Source organism: Lissotriton vulgaris, chromosome 9, assembly GCF_964263255.1.
Source record: "Lissotriton vulgaris chromosome 9, aLisVul1.2, whole genome shotgun sequence".
Taxonomy (NCBI): Eukaryota; Metazoa; Chordata; class Amphibia; order Caudata; family Salamandridae; genus Lissotriton; species Lissotriton vulgaris.
Genome location: NC_141697.1, coordinates 480,557,850 through 480,584,237, shown reverse-complemented (window position 1 = coordinate 480,584,237; position 26,388 = coordinate 480,557,850). Strand labels below are relative to the sequence as shown.

The window sequence follows — 26,388 nt, the reverse complement described above, 5'->3', positions numbered from 1 at the left end:
GAGGGCAGCATTAACTTCCCAAAAGAGGGGGGGGGGGACGTTGTGCTAGATGAGTATGTAGTCTTGTATAATTCTTCTCTCCATGCAAACTCACTGTGTTCCAAGGGGATTATTGGTTATCCCAGCAATTGAAGAAAATAGACTTCATTGCCCTTGAATATTCCAATCCAACCGAAGTCCTTTCTACTGCTCCGCGAGATCTACAAATTACAATCAAGACCCGAAATGAAATACCGACGAAGGCTGGATGAGAAAAGGACAAGTCTGTAAAAATGTGTATGTTTTGAAGTAGTTTTCAGAATGACGTGCAATGAGAAACTCCACGCATATTCTCTGGCAAGCTACACCACAAAATGGCATCATGGGCACAGAAACGTCTGCTAACAGCATCTCTTGAGCTTGAAGGAGGGACTAACCAATTAACCAACCAGTCTTTAAACTACAGCAGCCATGAGGATTCATGACAGGTGAGTCTGTCCTTTGAATAATCAGGCACATCAGCTAACAAAGATGTATTGGTCCATGGCAGATCTTAGTCCTGGTCCCTTCTTGTACTGACTGACAATGGAGATCCCTAAGGATTGGTGTCATATAGTTGAAAGTGTGAATCAAGTAAGATAGGTAGATCATATGATAATTTTTTGGCCAATCTGAAGCAAAAACTGTAGGGTGAGGGCCACTTGAGGAAGTCTGCACCTTCACTAGGTGGTAATGTTGATGCAGCACTTAGTGGTTTCTTGTTATTTCGGTTGACCGGCATGCACATTGACAATAGTTTTGGTTACTCAGGTGATGCATTTCCCCGGGGGTTTCGCTGCTTGTAGTTCCGTGGTTCGTGAGTGAGGTTCGATGATTTTGAGCCCGTTCAATAAAGGTCGTCGAAAATAGACGATTTTGGTGTCAGCAGACCGCAAATGACGAGTGTAGTGTGTCTGAGTGTTTTCACAGGAATCGATTAATAGGAACATTCTGTATTTAAGGATTTAGTTCGAACCTTCCGGTTCCATTTTGTGTACGGCAGCCATTTTGTATGGTTGCCCTCACATAGGCCGAAGACTGCGGCCGAACGAGTCCTTGAGACACTTATGCCTTAGCTGACTTCTGAATGACCTGGCCGAACTGACTCCTTGCTCGAGGCTGACCTCGCTGAGCCAGTTCCTTGTTAAGCAGCTGGTCTGATAAAGATCAAAGGGTAGGGCAGGCCCGAGTTTAAGGTACACTGCTCCCACCTTTCTATCTCACTTCCAATCTGTTTCTGTTCCTTCCTTTACGACATAATCACTGATTTGGGTTGAGGGTTTTATGATGGGTTTGTCTGGCCTGATCGAACAGGAAATCTGGAATTTGCTTGGTCATTTCTGGTGGGCTGGACAACGGAAAGTGGGATTGTCGTCATACGCTACTTTTGAACTGTGACACTGTCATTGGTCAGTTTGTATGAACCCAATGCTAATTTGGAATGTTGCCTGAGGCTTGATTTTTGGCATGAAAGACCATGCTCCGCTCATTGAATTTGTGCAGTCTCTAGTGAACCACCCGTGTGTGCTTCGTAGATCTCTGTTCCTGGTTGCAGCCAATAAACTTTGGTCTTTGACGTCATCAAGAAGTATCCTGTGTCTCTGTTTGCCAAGACAGGGGAACTCGAAGGCATCGGGCGTTCTCCCTGACGCCGCTGGGTTCTAAACCCCGGTCCTTCATGCTCATCAGTTTGACAGGTGCATGTCTGGGTCCTTTCGTGCAGAATGCTCCAGTGACAGCCAGGGCTTAATGTGCACGATGTCAATACTGGGATTTTGTCGCAGGTGCTGGGATGTAGGAGAGTGTTGGGCATTTGAGAACTGGAGAAAGAAGACATAGTGGCAAAAGCCAGGAGCAATAGTTTGATGCAAGTACCTGGAGATGTAAGCTATCATCCAGGTGGCCTGTGTGCCTTTTTCAGTATTATCCTAAGGTAGGTCCCAGGTTCCTGAGATTGCAGAACAGTGAGTTCATTGCAGAAATCCTGTTTTCCTATTCCCAGAAAGTAGTAATTACTAATTCTAGAGTGGAATTATTGACATTAAAGTAATGTATTCCTTTCAAGGTGCAGTTGTTTAGGCAAACAGTCTAAGAACTGTAGCTTAAACATTTAGGGCCTGATTCACAAAGATAAACTTGCACTTTTTTGTAAGTTTACTACTTTTGGTATTCAAAAATGACGTGTGGAGTTTTACGCCTCTGCTCTCCTTATACTTATGTGTGTTCTCTGCCCCATTTGCTGAGTCTCTTGTGCGGAAACTGCGCACACATAAGTATAGGGAGTGCGGATTCGTAAAACTCTGCATGCAGTTTCTGAATACCAAAAAGAAGTAAACTTACACGAAAGTGTAATTATACTTTTGTGAATTAGGACCTTACTATTTAATTTGCTTTGGATATAAATATTCAATATTAAATTGATGTCGAATGGTGTGTAGGTGTGTCAAAGAAAGTTGCTATTCCCAAAATTTTAATCTAGTCTTGGATAAGAAAAGATGGAATATTGGCTTTTTATTGAAACACAGAATTTCATTAAATTGATGAAACCTTGCACATTTTATTACAAATTACAACGGATCATACTGTATAAATTACATAAAGACTTTTCACACATTTAAAAAAAACGTGGTTATAAATTTGGATAATGTAAGTTAAAATATTTACAAAAATCCATAGTTCTTGAGAATTTCCTTTGGTGTCTGCTTGTAACGATGTGAACCTTTCAGTCATATAGGGAAAGATAGAATTAGAATACGTTTATAATTGCAGTATTATTTATGGCTGTATTTTAATACTTTAAAAGCCAAATCCCTTTCACTTTCTACAAGAGAGCAGAGCAAAAGCAATTCATTCCACATGTGATTATAAATAATACTCTATAACAGTAGGTCTTAACCTGTGGTCAGGTACCCCTGCAGGTCTCCGAAGCCTACTCAAAGGGTCCGCAACTGCTTTGAAAATTAAATAAAGTGATTAATAAATTGTATATCAATAATGAAGCAAAATGTACAACTGAACATTTTAAAATGTAAATGTGAAGGAATTTGAAAGTGGAGGCTAAAAATTAAGTTTGTATTCTTCTATTGATTGGTGGGAATAGTGCAACTGCATCATACAAAATATAGTATGGACGATGAGATATCTCAATTGAATTTTAAAGCGCTTCAATCTTCCTAAGTAAAATTACATTTACATTTTCCTATATATACATATGAATTAAATAAAATATTTTATCATTTGTTTCGGTATTTGTTGTGTATTATTTTGCAGTTCAAATCATAGAAAATGGTTGTGCCGGTGTCCCCGACTTCCAATAATGATTCAGTGGTGCTCCCCAAGTTTCAGTAATGATTAAGTGAGGGTCCACAGAAGTCAAAAGGTTAAGAACGACTGCCTTATACAGTATAAAGACATCATTTAAATATCTAATTGCTGGTAAGCAAGTGCATTCATGAAGAATATATTTTTATTGCTATAAGTATTGCACTACGGGCAGGTATGCAGCTGGAGAGGCACTCAGAATGTCTCGCACTCGGTGGTGGCCGTTGAACACACCCCGCAGTCACACCTGATGGCTACAGGGTATGTATAGAAGGGATCCACTTCTGGACTGCAGTTCGGCATTTTCACTGTAACCAGTTTAGTTTCGTTGTAGGTGCATACTCGGTGATGTGCATCGACGTAAGGCAACTCCAAGATAGGTTTCTGTTGAGAATAATAAAATTAAGCTGAGCATTTAAAGAAATGTGTGCAAAATAAAGGTTTTGGATGTTAAGCAAAAATGTATACGAATATGTTTTGCTTTGTTATGAAAATGTAATAACAATGTTTGTGCCCATTGCTGACAAGTGAGGTTCAGATTGCAGCTCAAAAGCTTTCAAACTGGTGGGGTATATGTTAGTACCCAGAGTAGCAAGTAACTCTTCCTCCCTCAAGGGTTTGAGGGGTTTTCCTTCAAGAAAAAATAACCGTAAATAAAAGGGCCAAATAGTACATTTTCCAAACAAATTGCAAGCAATTGTGAAGAAGCACTCATAACATATTTCAATACTTCCACGGTATGCAAAGCTATCCAGAACCATCCATGTTAGAGGGATTCACTTCACATGAAAAATTCTCAAAAATGTGGGTTTTATTACATTAAAGAAAATAGCTAAAGAACATAGGGTCTGATTAAGTGTTTGGTGGTAAGGGAGCGGGGTGGCACACCACCGCCCCGCTCTGCCTACTCTCGCACCACCAAACTCGACTACCAGTCGCCTTCCAGATTACAAGTTTCCTTGTAGTCTGGAGGGCGGTCCTTTGGCATTCCCACAGCTGTGCCTTACAAAAAGGCACCGCAATGGGAACGCCAAAGAAAGTTCCTGCATGGCATGGACTGTTAAGTCCATGCCGTGCAGGAACTAGGCATGCATGCACACAGGGAGGCACACCATGTGCCCCCTTCATGCATCCCATGGGCCAGGAGGCAGGCCCCCTTTGTTTCCTCACCGTCACTCTAACAAATGCGTTCTCACTGCTGTGGTTAGGGTTGCGGTGAGGAAACTTGTAATATGCCTGGTGGTGCCGCAGCAGCACCTGCAGGCATATTGTTGCTTCAAAACCACTGCACCAGTGCAAGGGATTACAGGTTCGACACCGTTATTCTAGGAATAGTGTTCAGACCACTGTGCGCTTGTCCCTTATCACCATTGCACCTCCACCACAAGTTAAGCGGTCCATCACATAATCAAGTCCATAGGCTTTATGGGCAATAGAGATTCTCTGTGTATGCAATTCCACACAAACCCCTATAAGTTTTCAAAATGTATATAGCATCTCCCATCACGTCTATATTGCAATTCAAATAATGTTTTCAATCTCTTCTACCAAGAAATTTCTCATCATAAAATGAAGTGAGAAACTACTTGAACACTATGGTGGGAGAAGAATAGTTACACAGATCTCCCAATCTCAGGCTTTATACCGCTGAGCTATCCTACAGGTCAACCAGTTCTTACAAATGAATATCCTACAGGTCAAACATTTCTTACAAAATAAGGCAATAGATCTATCACTCATGTAGCAGTGACAATAAAGGATCAAATATATCCTTGAGTTTATTCCAGTCTTCCAGCTTCCAGCATCAGACAGCAGCATTGAAAATTATAAAAAATGATAAAATACCTTCATATGAGTGAAGAAGCATCACTAATGACAGAAAGTGCCCTTCACCAGCAAGCACTTGAGTGGAGCAGTTTCTCCACGTTGGATACATCTCTGCTCAATTATAAGTGGCCCGGCATTTCTCCACTTGGATATTACAGGTGAGTAAACACGAGAACTGTTTTTACCATTCGGAAAATCCAGCTGGTATAATTGCTATGGGATTGGCTAGAAGTGCAACCCAACCACAGTTTCTGGCCTGCGTCTACCCCTCTCATAAGGTACGTGTGAGAAGTTGGCCTGGCATATGCTCTCCACTATTCTAGCGGGCACCTTGCACCAGTCCAAACGACCCTATTGATGGTAGGTTAAAGACAACCTTTAAAGAAAGCTATACTAGTGGTAGCTGGGAGAGCAGCCTTCAGGCTAAGTCTTGGAGGAATGTAAAGCAGCTTGTTTTACCAGTCTATAACCTTGTGAATAACCAAATGAAAGGAGAGCCACACCAGGTATATATATAAAATATATGTATTTATTCTAAACACATCCCTCTAGTCTCTTTATGAGGCTCGAGGCAAAAGTACATATAGTAAACTTATTATCACACAGTAAATTAGCACAATATATGTTGAGCCCTAGGGACTTACCAAACCATATATTAAGAAAGTGGTGTAAGAACCACAACTTGACTTGACACAAGGCCTAGATCCTGTAGAAGTATTGGGGGCACAAGGAACCACCCAAGGTATTGACACAGGAGACCCACAGGGGACGCGCGTGCAGTGTCTAAACACAGCTGCGGATCACCATTAACTTCTAAGGGGAAAGTCGCAGTTGGAAATTTAAAGATTAAAGACTTAGGAGAGGACTTGGAGCAAACCCCTTTAGACTTAAGGGGTTCTAGAGCCAACACCCACGGGAGCACCGGAGTACTCGAGTGACCTCACCCAGGGAAGCTGGGTGCATAGGTGTCTTTTGGTGTCGGGTTTCGTCGTCATTTTCAATCGCGATCTACTGCAAAGTGCTGCTGCTGTCCAAGCGGAAAGTGTCCGGTGTGATCCAAGCCTGGATCGAAGATGAGAAGAACCTGAAAGCAGAGGGGACAAAGTCTGGGTCACTTGCCAGTGACCAGGGGCACGATAGTCGAATGCCGACCGATGTCGTGTGATTTCAGGTGAAAGAGGTGAAGCTTGACTCTTCAGTCGTGAAGACCAGGAGGCAAAGACGACAACCAGGTTCTGGAATTGAGCTGCCCACAAAGGATGTCGAGTGCTGCGGTGCCCGAATTGGACCCAACAAGCCTTGGCAACAGCAACCCATGCAGGAATCAAAATGCTTTGGTGTGGACCAGCAAGGTCCGAGGGACTCACCGTGCGGTGGGGAATCAGGCACATCTGGAGCAACCAGGGAAGCCCAAGGAAAATCAGAGTTGCCGTCATAGGGACCCACCAGTTGACGGACCAGGGATCGCAAAGGAGCCTCAAGCGGAAATGCAAGAAGCGGGCTCACGGAACACTCGTGGAGTGTAGGCCCACAATCTTTGGTGCAGATGGTGCTCGGGGCTTGGGCTATAAGTAACCCAATGCACAACTTCAAGGAATGTTGAGATGTCAATGCACCAGCAAATGTGCACGGTGTCCAGGAGTTCCGTTTCCACGTCCCTCATGAGGGCTGCGGGTCTCAGCTTTGCTGGGGACTCGGGTCGGCCTCTGAGAAGTCTGGAAATCCTCTTCCTGTATCACAAATACTTCGGAGTACAGCGGGAGCTTCGGAAATGCAGACCAGCAAGATGCTTCGTTGGTGCCTGCAAAGCAGTGGAGTCACTCCTTGACCCCAAGGGAGATTCTTCCATCCCCTAGTCTTTAGTAGAGCATCAAAGTTTCAGGATTCAGTTTCAGAGTTTCATCCAGGTGTAATCTAAAGTCCTGTTGCCAGGGGTTCCTTACTTATACCTAAGAAAGGGGTTAGACATACTCTGGAGACCCACCTATGGGAGGGTCTTGAAAGAGGGGTGGCTACACCCATTTCCTTTGTCCAGTTTTGCGCCAGAGCAGGGGCTGGTAGCCCCTGCAACTGGTTTGAACTGGGCTATGCACAGGGACACCAAGTGTGCCCTCAGTGCAAACTTTCAAAGCACTCATGGAGTGCACCCACCCAGCCCCAAAACACTAAAGCCCGTCTGGGAGGTGGTTACATCTCCCTGTGACAGGAAACCTATTGTCCAGGCCTCCCCTGCCGGAGTTTCGGTCAGCAGCAGGAGGCCAGATTCGTCTGTGGCTGCAGCATCCGTTTTGTGATGCCAGGTCACTTAAACTATTACCGGTTAGACCAGTGTGTACATGTCTCTCTCTCTAGAAAGGTGGACTTCTACCCCCCCCCCCCGCCAGGACTGGCGGGGGGGTAGAATTCCGAAGTGTTTGACACCAAACATGACATGTTTCAGTGCAGCCATTCCAAACTTAGCATTTACCGCGAGGTTATAATGCACTTAAGATTATATGGTCTGGCTGCGTCACAGAACAGCCTCAGAGAATAGGCTCCAAAAGCTGCAGAGGGGCCCAGCTCATGCATGGGCACCCTCTCACACAAAACCAAGCACTCTGCCTTCAGGATTGATAAGGCCTGCCATAGGAGTGACTGATAGGTTTATATGTGCAGTGATTAAAAGTAGATATAGGTAGCCTCTATCTTAGTAAGGGGTGTATGCACCACCTTACCCAGGCTGCAGTAGCAGTCCTCTGGTTTCATTTTGGAAGACTTCCCAGGGGTGGCATAATACATGCTTCAGCCCCTGGTAGGCCTCTGGGGTACCTATGTCCTTAGTACCTAGTGTACCATATGCTAGGGACTCACAAGGGTACCCTAGTAACCAAAATGGAGTGTACCTATAGTACATGCAATCAATTTAGAGAGGAAGCAGCTAGGATTGGGTCCTGGATAGCAGGGCCCTAGCCAGACTAAAGTGGAAAAACAGTGAAACACCTGCAAAAAGTGGGGGTAAACATAATACGCAGATCCTATTCTCTAACTGTAAGAGGATAACACATTATGTTCAGAGACAAGCATTTAAAGCTCCCCCCTGCTAGGCCACATTCCCTCCTCCCTCCACCCCTGTCCTGCTGTTTCACTGCTCACATTTACCACCGACTCCGAGAATTTATGTATGAATATCCTAATTCCAGCCAGGCTGCCATATTATATTTTCTCCAAATGCACCCCTCATTAGTCTCAAACTTCCAACACCTCACCACTAAGTGTAACCTTAGATGTTAAGCCATGCTTTGTCCCCAGTAACATTGCCTTGATTTCCACACAGTAATTACAAATGTCTTCTAGCAGCGGTAAATATGGAATCCTACTAAGGCCCTGATTACAAGTCCTGTGTTATTGTGCACTAATTTTTTTAAGTGATAAATAACACCAAATATGTCATTGTCTGTGAAAATGGAGCCCAACCCACTATTGGTACTAACTGCACCAAAATCTACATGCCCACTGTTTTTTTCACCTGGTAAATTTGGCCTGCCAACATTTATCAGGGGTAAAATGAGACTGACTGTTTCCATCACCTAACTCATAATTTGGTTATGAAATCATACTCCATCTTACATCCTGAATCTGTCTCCCAGTGGCTGAATTTACATTGACAAATCACTCAGGCAGCCATTAAGTTGTTATAGGTGGAAATCTTACATGGCCTGCTACTCCTTAGACTGAAATAAGTTGGATGCTTGTGAAGGAAAAGTAGTCCTTCCCATTTCCCCAGAAAGTATTTCCAAGGACATCTTCAGCATCAATAGACATAGATAGTGGCATAAGTGGTACTAGGAATGGAGAACTGTCTCTACCCATTAAAAAGGAGGCAAATGCAACCTAACAGTCTAAGTGAAAGCACTAAACAGTAAGCATGAAACCTAATGGCCCAGTTAAAAAGTGTGACTCTGGAGTACTGTATGCAAACATGATATGAAGAAGACAGGTTAGGGCTACTCTTTCAGACAAAAGTGTCTGAGACAGAGCTTATATGCAGGGAGAGACCTTCCTAGTAAATTCCTACTGAAAGAACTAAAAATAGTGTGAACCCTACAAGTTAAGCAAAATCTTTTGGCAGTATATACTAAAGGAAAGATAAGCTCAAGATCACCTGAAAGGGAGATGCCCAAGTCACTTTAACATGGAATGAATAGTGAGACCTATGGCAATAACGCACTGAATTCAGAAGAAAGACCTACTGAAAGAAGAAGAAATATACACGATCCCCAAAGAGATATAGCAGACCACATAGATAATTACTTCATAAACGTGGAAGGGGATTTTGTCTACCAAACACTGATATAAGTGTTCTTTATCCTTTAAGGCAATCCATATGGTTGGGAGTACATATGAGAGGTTTATAACAAGATAACCAGTTTGAACTGCATATGATGTGTTGGCGTAGTCCAATCTGGACAGCGCAAGGGCCAACATCACAGCTATCTTCGTTGTCATTTTCAGTGAAGAATACTATGATATTGGCCTTGATAATGTCCAGATTGGACAACGCTGAAGCATTATATGCAGTTTTGCCAAAATATCTCCTCTTCAGAATGCAGCAGCACGATTGGCTCTGGGTTTTCTGGGATGGTAACATATTTCCTGTCATTTGCGGAATTTGAACTGGCTTCCCTTCAAAAAACAGATTTTTTTTTAAGTAGCACTCTTAAAGCATAGGGCTCTCCATCATTCTGTATCGGACTATCCTTCGGGTTAAGATTGCCTTTTATAGCCCTGCTAGGGGTTTACACTCCTCTGGTAATCATCTGTACAAGGTTCCTAAGGTTTGTCTGACCACTGCAGGAGGTCACTCTTTTTCCTTTCTGGGCCCTCTATGGTTGAACAAGCTCCCTTTTGACCTGCATCAAGCAAAGGTTAAAGTCAGTTTTAAGAAAAATCCTAAAACCTGGCTTTTTTTCTTAGTAATCACCATCTGTATCTGCTTCTTTTCACAGACCATATAGCGCCGGGTCACACTTGAGTAGCCATGTGCTTTATTAATTCATTCACAATCACAACTTCAGCTGGTAATTGACCAGCTGTGGCTTTTTAGTTCTATGCATGTATTTATGCCTGGAGCCATCTTAGCTAGATAGCAATGGAGCATTGCTACTCTATCAGATTTCCAAAACTTTTTGCATATTTTTCCTTGCCGCTCTTTTCGCATCCTATTTTAATCTGAGTACTTGTTTATTTAGACAATTTGGAACAAGGGGATAAAGGGGTTTATTTAGACAATTTGGAACAAGGGGATAAATGACAAGCCTGGTAGTTTGAAGGTCTGTTAGGTGGAGCAACAAATGTGATCTAAGTGGAGAACCATATTGTAGGTCTACCCCATGCAAGCTGAATTTTAAACCCTCTTTTAGGTGCGGGACTCTTTGGCCATCTTTATGACTAGCCCAGTTAGTTACAATATGAGTGGTAACTCTGGCTACATTGCATTTGTGAATATTGTGATGAATATTTATAGACGGGTCAAAATGGCCAATATTTACCAGAAAACCACAATTGTGGTGTGATAAAACCACAATCCGCAGGTTGTTCCCAGCAAAAACTCCTAATCGTGTGGTATATTTATCACAACTGATAAATTATGACTCAACACATTCTAATATTAACAGGTGCGATAAATATCACACCAATTAGCGGGACACTCATAATGAGGACCTACGTTTTCGATTTTAAACATGTCTGCATTTGTCTCTTTGTTGCTTGAAGATGCTCCAAAGCCAATTCCTTGCCTTCCAGATGTGGGCCAGGAAGTGTATTGCACACCAATATTTCACTAAAATCCAAGCCATCTATTCCCCCAAATGTTATTACATGCCCGGAAGCAGCAACTTTAGTGCTACAGGATCAGCATCAAACTTACTTTATGTTGGATGGAATGAGAGAAAGAACCCACACAATACGAGGGGCATTGCAGTCATAGATGAGTCCAGCTGGAAATGCCGTCCAAAAGGATATCAGTAACAGACAGCCTGACACAAAAAAAAGGTGTACACTACACATCATCTGTTGTTCGTAACACATAACCCGATGTTCCTCACGCATATCAATTTCCTCGTTACCTAAATGAAACTTTATTATTCAACCAACAACTTCATGGTATATTTTAACATCTCCTGGAATATAAAAAAATGTGTCCCTAAACTAAGAGAGATCACAAATTTACATGGCCTCTCTCAAATAATCAAGCTCCAAACACATAGAAAAGAAAACACCCACAACCACATTTATATTTAAGCAGAAGGAGAAGCAGGAACTAGAAAAAAATCTGGTGTAAGCAGAAAACCCATCGAAATCTACAGGCACTGAAAACCCAACAAAAAACTCAAATACAACATCATTGCCACAAAAATAACTACTTTACAAACACATTAAGGAAACCTTAGACAGACCCAGAGTACTTTTCCAAATAATTAAACAATACTTCCATCCAACCCATAACCCAAACACACCATGCTCAACCTCTATAGCTGTCAATAGTGGCAGCATTTTCATCAATAAGGTCTAAAAAATACATAGATATGAAAATCAGTCTGAGATGCGAAAGTCCATCTGAAAAACCTAGAAAGAAACAATAAGGACAGTCAGTAGTCCAAAACCTAATACCTTAGACATAGCTTCACTCAACCCCTCATCCCATAGAGAAGATCATTTCCCTGCAAACCTTCCGAATTGATGTGCTCATGACATTGCTCCACTAATTCACCAAATAGTAAATGCCTACTTAGAAAAGGGAGAACCATACTAGACTCAGAGGACCTCCATTACTTGAGGCCGACCTCCATGCTCTGTTTTTTGAAAAACATTATTGAAAAAGCAGTCTCTAAGCAACTACTGTCACACATCTCCAACAATGACGTCTGATGCTGTTATCTATTGGAATTCCAAACTAAATGCAGCACCCAGCAACCCTCCCTCCAAATAATAGATGATAATCTGAGTACAACTGACAATGGTGATGAATGACTATAGGTACTATTAAATCTGTTAGCAGCTGTTGGCAGTATTTCATCATGACACACTACTCTCCACCTTATCCACCAGAATGGGAATCAGTGGATACGTGATGCAATTGTTTGCGTCTTTCCTCGCTGACAGATCACAGTTTGTTCAACTAGGTTTTTTCAGGTGTTCTGCTCTTTTGGTAAAATGTAGTGGCTCCATCTTTTCATCCTCACTATTCAATTTGCAGATAATACACAACACTATCTTAAAGCAGCACATGCATCTCAAAATCACTTGAGCTTCAAAATCACTCTCCGAAAACTAACTGGGTGAGTTCCTTCTCTCTGAAAGTAAATCCAGCAAAAACTGAATTCCTCTTCACCTAGTCAATGGAAACTCGATGGCCAGTCCAAACACTGGGTCCTTCAAATTACCTCACAAACTGTTGCCATCTGCTAAATCGTTGGGGTTCATTATCCAACAAAATTTAACTGTGGCAACTTGGACTGTGAAAATTGTGGAAACGACCTCTTTCTAACTATTTTTAATAGAGATATTGAATCTTTACATCCCTGAGACAGGCTTTAGAGCAGGAATGCAGGTGCTAGCCTTCTGCTCTCCTCGATGGGAGGGAAACAGTCAGAGCACCGTGCCCACAGCCACGCTTGTTCCGACATCGTAAGCATAACCACACTTTCCTTAACCACGCATATGCCTTAACCACACATATGCATGGTTCAGGCAGATGTGGTGAGGTAAGTGGGGCTGGGTAGGTTTCTGGGTTGGGGGAGTCGGGTCGTTTTTTGTGTTGAGGGGAGATCTGTGTAGTTTTCTGGGTTTGGGGGGTTGGGTAGTTTTCTGGGCTGGGGGAGTCGGAATAGTTTTTGGGCTGGGCTGGGGTCGGGTAGTTTTCTGGGTTGGGGGTTCGGGTCTAGTTTTCAGGGCTGGGTGTTTGGGCTAGTTTTCATGGCTTGGCGTTGGAGGTAATTTTCAGGGCTGGGGTTGGAGGTAGTTTTCAGGGCTGGGGGTTGGAGGTAGGTTTCAAGACTGGGGTCAGAGGTCGTTTTCAGGGGTTGGGGTAGTCTACAGGGCAGGGGGAGGGTTGGGTAGTTTTCAGGGCTGGGGGAGGGTCAGTATTTTTTTAAATTGGAGGTTAAGGTATTGGGCCTAAGGGCAGTGGAAGGGATTGGCTATAGTTTAGGGACTGTGTGGGGGTGGGAGGGGGTCAGGGTTGTGTTTGTTAAGGGACAGGGTTGTAGGCCTCAGAGCAAGGGGAGTGAAATGTGTAATCGGGGGTCGTTTTTAGGGCTAAGGGAGGGTGGGGTCGTTTTTAAGGCTCAGGGAGGGTCGGGTAGTTTTTTAATAATGGGGGTTTGGGTTTTAGGCTCACGGTAGTGGAAGGGGTTGGGGTAGTTTTAGGGACAGCGCTGGGGGTGGGAGGGGGTCAGCTAGTGTTTGTTAAGAGTTAGGGACAGTGTGTGGGTTGGGTGGGGGTCAGGGTATTTGGACGTCAGGGTGGGAGAGGGCAGGTGGGGAGTTTGTACCTAGGACAGGGGAGGGGCGTTGCGTCCATAGCCATGCATACCCCCTTACCATTCATGCCTTTACTACATAATTACGTGGTAAAGGCATGCGTGATAAAGAAATGAGTGATTAAGACACATTTCTGGTTTAGGCTGCGTGGTAGAGGCACGTGTGGTTTAGCCATGCATACCCCGATACCGCCTCCCAGCGGCCCCTCCCACGCTCCGCCCCCATCCACCATTTAAGGCAGATGCCCCTACGCGCAGCGTCCACGCGCTGCGGCCACGCCGAAGGTGCGCCAAAGGTAAGCCCGTCTACGCCCGTCTACGCCCGTCTACGCCCGTCCGCGCCTGGACCGCGCCCAGCGCCATACCCCCTGGCCCCCGTTCCTCCCAGCCCTCTCGCTTTACCTACGATGCCGCCACCCTCCTAGCCCTCAACCCCGGCCGCGCCCCCAACTGCGTCCAAGCCGCTCCTGGACACACCCATGGACCTTTCTCCTGCTACTCCTGCAAATTCATCGGCACCGACAACACCTCCACTACGACCACAACACAGATTCCCGACCCCAACCACCTACAATGCATCCTTCTCAACACCCGATCGGTCCACAGACACGCCATTGACCTATGGGATCTACTAGACACCATCTCTCCAGACGTCGCCTTCCTAACAGAAACATGGATGAACGCTTCCTCCGCCCCAGACATCACCATTGCCATCCCTGAAGACTATAAGATCACTCGCAAGGACCACACCAGCCACACAGGAGGAGGAATCGCTATCGTCCATAAGAAATCAATCCGCATCTCAACCAGCTCTGACGCCAACCTCGCCAACTCTGAACACCTTCACTTCCAGATCCACATCGACCCCAAGACCACTCTCAGAGGCACCCTCCTCTACAGACCACCAGGACCCCGCGCAAAATTCAGTGAAGACATCACGGACTTCATCACCCCACACGCGCTCCCCTCCAAAGACTACATCCTTCTGGGAGACCTCAACTTTCACCTTGAAAAGATCAACGACCGCAACACCGCCACCCTCTTAGACAACCTCGCCAACCTCGGACTTAAACAACTAGTCACTTCCCCCACCCACATCGCAGGTCACACACTCGACCCCATCTTCACCTCCAGCAATCATGTCTCCTTCAGCCACACTACGGATCTCCTCTGGACTGACCACAGCTGCGTTCACATCACCTACAACAAACCAAAACCCACCAACCACCTCCAACCAACTCTGCAAAGAAACTGGAACAAAATCACCACGGACCAGATCTCCGCATCGCTCCTTCTAAACACCCCAGCCCACTCTTCTAACGCAAACGAAGCCGCCGCCAACCTCACCCTATGGTTATCCAACACCGCCGACACCTTAGCACCACTGAAAAAACGTCAAAGCAAACCTGGCAGCAAAAAGGCCTCATGGTTCAACGATGATCTTAAGAAGTCCAAGAAACTCTGCCGCTCCCTTGAAAAGGCCTGGAAAAAAGACCCAACCGCTAGCACCAAGGACGCCTTCAAAAACGCCACCCGCACTCACCACCAACTAATCCGTAAGGCCAAGAAAACAGCATTCAAGGATCGACTTGACAACAACGCCCACAACAGCAAGGAACTTTTCAACATCGTCAAGGAATTTTCCAATCCCTCGGCCAACTCCAATGACATCACCCCCTCTCAAGCCCTCTGCGACTCCCTAGCCTCATTCTTCCACAACAAGATTGCAGACATCCACAACAGCTTCGACAACCAACCCGGAAACCAACCCACCCTACCATTTGCTGAACATTCTCCCCCCGTGAACACCCTTAACGACTGGAACCCAATCTCCACTGAGGACACAATCCGCCTGATGAATTCCATCCACTCAGGATCCCCCACAGACCCATGTCCTCACCACAACTTCAACAAAGCTGACTCCGTCATAGCACCGCACCTCCGAGACGTCATCAACTGCTCTTTCAACTCCGCCACCTTCCCGGAAGACTGGAAACACGCTGAACTCACCGCCCTTCTGAAAAAACCCACAGCGGACCCCACCGAACTAAAAAATTACCGCCCCATCTCGCTCCTTCCATTCCCGGCCAAAGTCATCGAGAAAGCTGTCAACAACCAGCTCGCCGCCTTCCTCGAAGCCAACAAATCCCTCGACTCCTCACAATCTGGCTTCCGAGCAAAACACAGCACTGAGACCGCCCTCATCGCAGCAACAGACGACATTCGAACTCTACTGGACAATGGAGACACAGTCGCCCTCATCCTCCTCGACCTCTCTGCAGCATTCGACACAGTCTGCCACAGCACCCTTCTACAACGCCTCAATAACATCGGAATCCAAGGAAAAGCACTTGAATGGATCACCTCGTTCCTCACCGGAAGAACCCAGAGAGTCCGCCTCCCACCATTCAAGTCCGAGGCCACTGAAGTCATCTGTGGCGTACCACAAGGATCCTCACTCAGCCCCACCCTCTTCAACGTATACATGAGCCCCCTCGCGACCATCGCCCGCCAACACAACCTCAACATCATCTCTTACGCGGATGACACTCAACTAATCCTTTCTCTCACCAATGACCCCAGCACAGCCAAAACTAACCTACACGAAGGAATGAAAGAAGTTGCCGAATGGTGAAACAAAGCCGTCTGAAACTGAACTCAGACAAAACAGAAGTGCTCATCTTAGGTACATCCCCCTCTGCATGGGACGACTCCTGGTGGCCGGAAGCCCTTGGAAAAGCACCCATCCCGACAGACCACGCACGGAACCTAGGCGTCATCCTGGATTCTTCACTCTCAATGAACAGACAAGTCAGCGCCGTATCCTCTTCTTGCTTCAACATTCTTCGCATGCTCAGAAAAACATTTCGCTGGATCCCCACCGAAACAAGGAGAACAGTCACCCATGCTCTGGTCACGAGCCGACTGGACTACGGAAACACCCTCTACGCAGGCACTACCGCTAAACTCCAGAAGAAACTCCAACGAATCCAAAACGCCTCAGCCAGGATCATACTAGACATTCCACGCAACGAACACATCTCTGGTCACCTTAAAGACCTCCACTGGCTACCCGTCAAGAAGAGGATCACCTTCCGACTGCTAACCCACGCACACAAATCACTCTACGATATCGGACCAGAATGCCTCAACTCTCGACTGTCCTTCTACACCCCCTCCCGCCAACTACGTTCTTCCAACCAAGCCCTCGCCACTGTACCTCGCATCAACAAGACCACCATGGGAGGCAGATCCTTCTCATACCTGGCTGCTAAAACATGGAACTCACTCCCCGCTTACCTTCGCCTTACCCAGAACCACCTAGCATTCAGAAAGCAACTTAAAACGTGGATATTTGACAAGTAATTCCCCACCCCTTTCTAAGCGCCTTGAGACCCTCTGGGTATGTAGTGCGCTATATAAATTCTCTGACTTGACTCTGACTTGACAACTCAATGGGGTAACACTCTATTCTGAGATCTCCCAAAATCCACAATGGCACCTCGCAAAGCTGTTTGCCATGTGTCTGCTCGCCTTGTCACTGGTTTGAAGAGATGAGATCACATGCCAATTCTGAGAGATCTAGATTGGATTCCCCTTGAAGCACGAACTAACTTTAAAAAGGCAAGTACCACACACACAAAGCACCTTGTTTAGCTCCAATAATGGCTATAAGACAGCCAAGCACAATAAGGAAAGAGAAACTCTCCGTTACTTGTAGAACAAACTTCAATAACTGCCAGGAAGCAATGGTATATAGGAAGGCTTGCAACAGAATGAAGGGTAATGGCTCACAAACAGAAATCTTGCATTTTGTGCTGATGGTGCCAATGGATGTACTTGGTGTCAGACCAGCCACTGAACAAAACGTAAAAATAATGGGGATAAAAATGAATGCAGTTCTATCACCGAACCCCTCAATTCCTAAATTAACCAGAATAAATTACTTTTACCTGGAACAGAATTGAAAGGCTTTGTTTGATTTCATTTTTGTCAAAAGGCCACATCTATCCATGAAGTGGTGACCTCTCTTTTAGACTGTACAACGTGTTTGTCTAGGCCTCTATGACTTTTCTGTAATTTAGCTACAATGTTTTAGAAATACAGAGGCCTAAGGAATTCTACATTTAGGATCTAGTTAACTATTGACGCCTCCCATGGTCTAACTTTAATTCCATCTGTAAGGTCCCATAAATTGGAATCTTGCATTTTCTGTGTCATTTGTAGTCTCTGAGCACTGGATTCTCTTCACAGGATTATTCTTTGAAATAAACTTCCACTTGACCTAAAGCTTCTGATATGCTGACACTAGAGTGGCAAATAAGGCCTCCTCCTAGCTACACTATTTTGTTAACTATAATAGCTTTGGTTATGTAAAGAAGAAGGTAAGTTGAAATGGAACCATCCACGGGTATACTCTCACGAGAAAGTATAGAAGGCACTTCAAATTGTAATCTGTCCTATATATCCTTCTACATACATTGAGCACTGACTTGTCTATCTCATTTTTCTTGATGGCCACAAACAGATTTACCGAAATCTATCACCCTCCAGGGAATACCATCTTCCTAATGCATAGCACAAGGAACTCCTGACCTTTTGCCTTTCCACTCCCACAAACATGCTTTTCTCAGTCACTACAACACGAAATAGAATACACCCACATACCTCACTGTCTCATAGCTCTTGCTTTCCTCCTAAAAAAAACTCCCTGGAATTCATAACAAACTCTCTGTAATCCATCAAAGGTGGTGTACTTGGCCTCATGTTTAATACTTGGTACAAGTTTAAGGCCCATTTGAAATGTACAGATCGGCGCACACAATGATTCCCTTTATCATTATGTAATTTTCCTGTTCTCAGTGTCCACCACAAACAAAAATAGACATGGACAAAACAATTCAGAGACGTAGAAGACAAGTGCTGCGTTCTCAAATGTTCTCCTCCTAACTCATATAACTCCAAAGGAAATAACAATCAATATCGTTTTCTCATGAGATAAAACACAACCAAAAGCAATCCTTTAAATGGGTATCTCCCAATCTCAGTTAGAATGGACAGAAATTGAGAAGTGTTAAAAGGACTGAAAAAAAATTCAATTCTACTAAATTTTATAATCAATTTAAAAAGCAAAGGAAAATATGCAAAATTACTGCAATTACACCCGAAGTCTCCTGCCTTAAATCACAAACCAATGGGCCAAGAACACGTCCCAATAGGTTGTTTTAATAGTATCTCACATAAAATATTACCTCCAACAGTCGGGGGTCCCAGTGAACCTAAATGCAGCAATTTTTTGTTCTTTTTCTTTGATATAATCAACAAACTCAGAGATAAATTCACCAATTCAAACAATGTAAAGATAAATCAAGAGATCAACTCATAAAATATCCCATCTAGCCTAAACAGTTAAGCTGGATAACTTTAAAGCTAACTATTCACTCAAAACAGTCTGATTAACCTACAAAGCCTTCCGCCCCAATATCCCAAATTAGATTGCAAAATCTCAAAGTATCAAGAGAATCCAGAACTCTAAGAAGCAGATAAAAAAACATCTATTCAACAACACACTTGTCAGAAAAAGAATTACACTATCCTCCTCCTAAATTATGGAATCATAACTCAGTTTGCATCAAAAGTGCACTATTTTTCCTAGTCTTCAAATTACTACTGTAGAGCTAACTCGAAAACATTAGACTCATTATCCATGAATAAATATTTACTATCTCCTACCTTCCAAAAGTGCAAATCTTGTCTTTGGTGACTTCAGCATAGTAGAAATATAGTATGCAAATACTATCCTAGACACATACCATACGTATAATTGCACAGTATTCACACTGCTAATGAAATATGATTATGATTTCTTTTTTTACATAAATGGAACAGCTCGGCTAAATGAAATAAGAAAAAGTTACTGCAAATTATACACTAACTTTAAATGTAAAGTGTATAAAAAGCTGTGGCGAATGAACACCTGTGGAAGTCGCATACGTCAGATGTGCATGGGACATTTGCCAGATTTCATTAAAAATGGAAAAGGCCTTTAGATGTATTAATTGAATGTGTTAGATCGCAGATCACTTTGCATAGCAAGCTCTCTTCTGCTCTGATAGCAATGGATATACGAATCCGATTGGATATTACCTTACAAAATACCTTTTTGGATAAAAATTGGGTTAGAGTCCTAAAAAAGTTGCAATAAATGCATATTGGAGGCATGTAGGATATTTATCCAGCTCACAATTATACAGACAAGAGCCTTGAAAAGGAGGCTCGAGGGAGGTTTTCAGAGATGTGATATGTTGGAGCTGTAAACGGTCGTGGTGTGACCTTGTGCACATAGCGTACGACCATCAGAATATTAAAATCCTCCTCAACTCGATCTCAGAGGCTTGATCTTGCGCATTCACAATTTCCTGTTTCGGGTCGCAATGACGTGTTCGCGTTCACAATTTCCTGTTTCGGGTCGCAATTACGTGTTTGCAATTGCGGCGTCGCTTGGCCAGCTACCAAAATCTCGCAGCGCATGCAAACAGGGAGGAAAACTCATCAGCGAACGCAGAATCATGGTAAGTCAATACTGCGCACGTGAGATCGTAATTTTGAAGCACGAACAAGAAAAAGAAATCCGCCAACTCGCAAATTGTGGATTTTTGGGCAATTTCACACGATTCGCGAATCGTGAAATTGCCAAAAATGTGCTAATTCCGCGAGCAGAACAAATTTTCCGCCCATACTTACTACTCAGGCAGTTGGGTAAACCAATAGGGCCCAGATTTACTAAAGGTTTGCACTGTCGAAAAGCAACAGAATACGATGTAAAATTATGTAAAGTCTCACAAGGTTTTTGCACTGGTATTTCGCTGCTTTGTATCACTGTTTATCAAGGGACTTTACTGGGGAAAAGAAGCGCAAATACTCATTGGTTTTGACATAAGCCAAATCTATACAAAGGCAGCCACACTGGGCTTTGTGTCAAACACGAATGTGTCCTTGAAACAAATAGAAACAAGGAAAATGTGTTTATTTCTAAAAAAAAAAAAGCATACACTGCATGTGTTGTGCACTGCATAACAATCTAATGGGCTGGATCCTGCTAAGTTCATCAAGGCATGGGAATTTGAATAGGAACGGCAAGCTTCCACTACAAATGTTAAGCAAGACAGCACATACCTCTGCAACATGGTGCCTGGCTGTGCATCATGCAAGACAACATGTTTCTGCATCACTGCAGGGGACTACAGCTGCTGCAGGCCAGTCTTAGTGGCTATAACTCTGTGCTGTGTTTTTCCCTCGCACAGCAGAGAATTTGATTACTGTGCTGTGTTGCATGAATACTTAGTCACTCTGGCCCTACGTCATGAATAGAGTAATGCACAGATGAGAGCCAGATTGGCTCTATTCAACGGCATAATCTTTACATTGAATGAGTAAGAACCAATGTTTAGTAATGTCTGGGGAAATGTTAGTGCATTGTCTAGAACTTTTGGAGATCTGTCCCTAGGGACCATGATAAGTAGATGTAAAGAACAAACTGCGTTGTGTAAGAGAGTGTCGGAAACAAAACAACCAGCAGTTAAGGTATTAATTAACTGTTTTGGTAGTTTTTAATTTTACGTTTAGCTTTACATATCAGACTAAAGTGTAATATTGCCGAAAATGAGAGACGTTTGCTGTTCAGTCACTGTATGAAAGGACAAATCTACGTCAAAAAGGGAATACATAAATGGACAGAATGTTGTTGCTAATTTGCAGTTCCAAGTATTCTAAGAAAATGACAGAATATTTATTCAGAAAAACTGAAAGTTAAGCCAAGGATCAGACACCTATTTTAGTAACAGTCAATAAGGCCCATTTGTATCTGTCTTGTTCATAATGAAATTTAAGGATAAAAAAATTCAGAAGATCTCATTTGAACCATCAATTTTGGGTGTAACAGTTAAAATTGTGCATTGGTAGTCGAAAGGTATGTTTTGGAGCCCAAAATCAACACGAGGGCAGGCAGGACAAAGCCTGTTAAATTGGTAACGGCTTTGGACAAAACCAATGTGCTTTTTATTAACTGTGAAACAAGAGTAGATGTGCATTGTGTTCGGGTTTCTTAAACATCCCTTACACATTGAAATTTTGTACATGAATGTCAGAAAGAAAGGTGTCACTTTGGAAACCTTTCATCCTGGCTCTCATGTTTCCAATGCAGAATGTAATTGCATCAAAGTAGCGAATAGTCTGACTTTAAATTTTGCGTCGATAATCTCTGGACAACATGCATGGCAATTTACACTGGTGGCCAGGCAATTTGCACTGGCATTTCCACATGCCGACCTGTGCAAAGTGTAATTTCGAGTCGGTGAATTTCTCATTTTTGCACTGATCAGTGGATGCAAATGGTAGGTCAAAATTTCAATTATTTAGGTGACTATAATGTTTCTTCGGCATTAACAATTCTGTAATACGTGGAATACTGATATATCCGTATAAAATGGGAGATATTATTTTATTATTACAAGAGCGCTCTAGTGGCAGATCATTTCTTGCAATAAGAAAAGTGGGTCACTAGTATGGCTTACTAAAGGAAGAAAAGATATTTTGTCAGACAATGGTTCTATGTTTAAAATTGGAAACATTTATTTATCACTGCATTTATGAGGTAGTTTTGTTTTTGGTCTCATTTTATTTTGCTTATATAATCACACTTTACCCTATGCTATACTTTATGCATTCATGATCCCTATGTTTTTTTAGCCTTCCTGCTACGTGCAAAGTCTGGGCCTAAATTGCAAAGAATTCACAGAGCGCAGCAAGTAAAGTTGCTGCGCTATTTTGCATTGCACTGCATTGCGTGAATGGGAGAGAATACAACAGCGCCATATCTACTAAGATGTGTCTCTGTTCACTGACGCACTTTAAGCTGCCAAGCACCAACGCAGACACCCTGGCACTACAGTGCAAGGGTGGCTGTGCTGTGGTTAGTATAGTTTTTGTCCAGGAGTGTTGTGTACAAAAACATAAACGTATTAAGGCATGGGCAAAGTGGGCTCTTGCCCAGGGCCCCAGCCTTTCAGGGGGCCCCCTGATAGAACCAGCTCTGTTCTGCAGAGTCTTGCCCTGATGACCTTGAATTGATTGTTTAAAATGGCACTTTCCTTTGCTTTATTTTAATGTGGCTAATATTTGTGTGTGTATTACAGACATTTTGTAGAGAAATGCTGTGTTTATGTTTCATGTAAAATCCATAAAAGTGTTTCTTTTAGATCAAATCAGGACCTCACATATGAGAAATGGAAGAGTGTCACAGAGATTATTTGCAATAATTTTGGCGAGCAGCTGCTGTGTTACAATATTGTAAACACATGTCACTGCCCCTGAATATTACATGTAAACACATTTAGAATTTGGACGAGTGTGCCTGTGCACTCCGCCAATGAGGGCATGAAAGAGCTGAAATAGGATCATTAATGCAAAACTGTTCCTCACAGGGGCCCCCAAAATATGCTTGGCCCAGGGCCCCCGGCCCCCGAAACTCTTAAGATGTCCCTGTACAAAAAACAATACTTTAAGGCATTTCCCTCTTTGAATGTGTGCTGTAGAACACATACATAAAGAGAGAAATGAGGAGAATTAAAAAAAATTCTCCGAGTTAGACCTGCCTCAGGAAGCCCCAGGATTTTGCTGCAAATACTTGCCTAAAATTCTTTGTTGATAGGGATTTATCGCGAAACCCTTGGGTGGTTGAATGGGAACACCCATGCACCATTCATGGAACAGCCCCTGATGTAAAATTAAGCAGAGCAGTGTGGTTCTTTGTGTTACAGTCCATTGCAAATCTCGATTTGCTTTGGATTGTAAATCCAACTGGTAGACTTTGCCTTAGGTTTGTGTTAAAAAAGCAAAGCAAACCCAACTCAAAGTCTTCTATTTATTTATTTATTATTTTTAAGTTTTATATAGCGCTAGCTAGACTCGAAGGTATCAGAGCGATTCACATGATCGTGACAAAATACAGTAAAACAGGCACGCAATAACATATAATGCGAGAATTTAACAGATAATAGTACACATAAAAGATGATAAAAAAACAAAAACAAGAGACTCAAGTCGATTGGATCTAATATGGCCGTCCGTCTATATAGGCAGTTATTGTATACAGATCCTTGCAACATATCATGACATAACAAGACAGATGAAAGCGCATAACATAGCATAACGTGAAACTCACCTCCCAGGTCTCACAGCGACCCCAGCAGGCATCAGTGGTAATACGCAGCCCTTTGCAGCCGGGTTTCTTGGCCATGAACGTGAACTCACGCACAGCGCAGCCAATGAACGTGCGCAGGTTGACGTTGGAGGTCTTGAGAGCACTGAGACAGGTAGTCACAATCAGCAGCTTTAGCGAGCCAAGAAGCACGCGGTGAGGATTCATTGTTGCTTGGACTAAACCGACGGCCACCTCGCGACACAATTCCAAGCACACCTTCTTGCCTCAGGTCTGGAAGGCCAAGGAGCAAAAAACAGTGTATACATTATTTCACATACAGTGGTGACCTTATTTCTCTGAGAAAATGTATGCGCTTCAGACAGAAGATGCCAGAAACAGAGAGGAGCAAACCCCACTGATATTTCCAACTTGTGCTATCTAAACGTCATGGCTTAACATGGACACATTTTGTGTTATAGGTATGAACTTTAGACACCTCAAACACAAAATACAGGCACCTGCTGTCCATGATAGAGTCCCACGTCCAAACATGGACTTCTCTCTCATCCATTGCTTGGAAAGGGGATTGGTTAATGACGCCACTGCTTACAACATAGTTCTTGGTCCTACGAGGTAGCTGTCTGCCAGAAGCCAGCATTACAATACAATGAAGTAAATAAATAGCTATAGAATGTATTAACACATATTTATGACTAATTCTGCATAACAGTTATTATATATCATAATATTAGGATGAATTTGCTTTGGTACTAAACGTATTTCAATGTATGTCTCGAAAATATAATGTTGGACTAGGGAGAAAATGAAAATTCGTGGTTACCTTGCTAGCTATATGTCTTATCACTCTCTATAGTGTTATATATATATATATATATATATATATATATATATATATATATATATATATATATATATATATATATATATATATATATATATATATATATATATATATATATATATATATGTGTGTGTGTGTTATGTTATTTTATGTTATTTTTACTTATACCGCGCACAGCTGCCCCAGTGTGTGTATTCTGTACACACACATCCACGTATACCCACACACACACATTGACAAACTCACCCACATACCCCAACCATAGTCGCTCACGCACATAGACATGCACATTCATGCAAACACTAAGAGAGAGCGAAAGATAGAAAAATGGGACAACAAGAAGTTGCTTTTCAATATTATACATTTTGGCTAATGTTCGATATCTTGTACATTATATTGATATGTGTTTGTACATAGCCTACATTTCTAAGGTGTATACAATATTATTCCAGATAATAACAATTATATTTCTAAAACGCGTTCTGCTTAAATACTTTTAGTGATTTATAGTTTGAAAATTCCAGGCAGCAGGAACACGGACACAGACCCAGGCCAACACTTACCTTGTTAGTGAGCTGCAGAGCTGGAAGTCTGGCTTTAAAACCTGCTAATAGGTAAAGTTTGAGAGATTGTCAGGAATCCGTCTGCACAGAAGCACTTAATAGGTTCGGCCGGGGGCTCTCCAGCGAAGCCTCTCTCGAGTCCTTTAATTGCTGAGATATATAGGAAGGGATTTGTCAATCAAAGCTAAGGGGAGGCAGAATCTTGCAAGGACTACAGGAAACATCAAAAGCGCTGATCCCAAAGCCAGCCTCCCTCTTCATACTGAGGGCATTGTTTCCTACCTGCATTCACTCAAACAAAACACATTATCTCCTGGCAGGGCTTGGGGCTGAGGGGAGGGTGACATAATTGTAAGAAGCATTAGCATGGAACCATTGTATTTATTCAGTAAGGCAGAAGATGCCTGGGATCATTACTGGTATTCTTTCAGGTAGCAACAAATCGCAAACAGCTGCTGTTTCAACAGGCACTGAACCTCGAAAGAAGAACAGCAAGTATCAACAATCGTTAGCACATACGGTTCAATTTAAAAAAATCTGTATCCTAAAGTGAGCTCAGTTGACACTTTGGGGCATATTTTCAAGCTCCTACCACTACCACAAAGTGACATTGTGGACGATAGAGGCTTCACCTTATTTACAAGGCAGTGTTGAGCCACTTAAAGTGTAATTAAGGCACCCTTTCGCGCTATACTTAGCGTGAAAGGGTTGGGCAATGGATCTTGTGGTGGGCTTTCCACCATAACACTCATTGATATTGACGCTGACGCCTATTTACAAGAGCAGCGTAAATAGGAGGAAGCACCAAAATTAAGACCAGGGAAACCCTGGTCTTAACGAGGAGAAATGTGTTATTTCTCCCCTTTTTGCTGCTTCCATGTGTGGTGCGTTGTGCAGCACACATAGAAGCAGCAAAACACCAATGATTGTTTATGTGCAGGAAGGTGACCCTTCATTTCACACAAACAATAATTTTTAAAAACGGCCGCTTTGCAACTTCTATGTGTGCTGAATTAAGCAGCACATATGAAAGTTACAAAGCAGCATTTCAATATTGTTTATATGCAGGAAGGGGGA

At 43.1% G+C, this 26,388-nt stretch overlaps 1 protein-coding gene across 1 annotated transcript; it reads right to left on the bottom strand.

The window, feature by feature from the left end:
* Window positions 1-3,423: 3,423 nt before the first annotated feature.
* On the bottom strand, window positions 3,424-25,424 carry GPHB5 (glycoprotein hormone subunit beta 5). Its single transcript, XM_086936665.1, has 3 exons — window positions 25,312-25,424; window positions 23,908-24,177; window positions 3,424-3,723 (listed from the first exon to the last, which is right to left on the bottom strand). The coding sequence occupies exons 2-3, from the start codon at window positions 24,109-24,111 to the stop codon at window positions 3,535-3,537; spliced, it is 393 nt and encodes a 130-aa protein (XP_086792791.1). The 5' UTR covers window positions 24,112-24,177; window positions 25,312-25,424; the 3' UTR covers window positions 3,424-3,534.
* Window positions 25,425-26,388: the final 964 nt, after the last annotated feature.

Excerpts from the sequence above, each read along its gene's own strand:
- GPHB5 (XM_086936665.1), bottom strand. The coding sequence starts at position 24,111 with ATGAATCCTCACCGCGTGCTTCTTGGCTCGCTAAAGCTGCTGATTGTG. Across the intron at positions 3,724-23,907 it reads GTCGCTGTGAGACCTGGGAG|AAACCTATCTTGGAGTTGCC; the intron begins GTGAGTTTCACG and ends TATTCTCAACAG.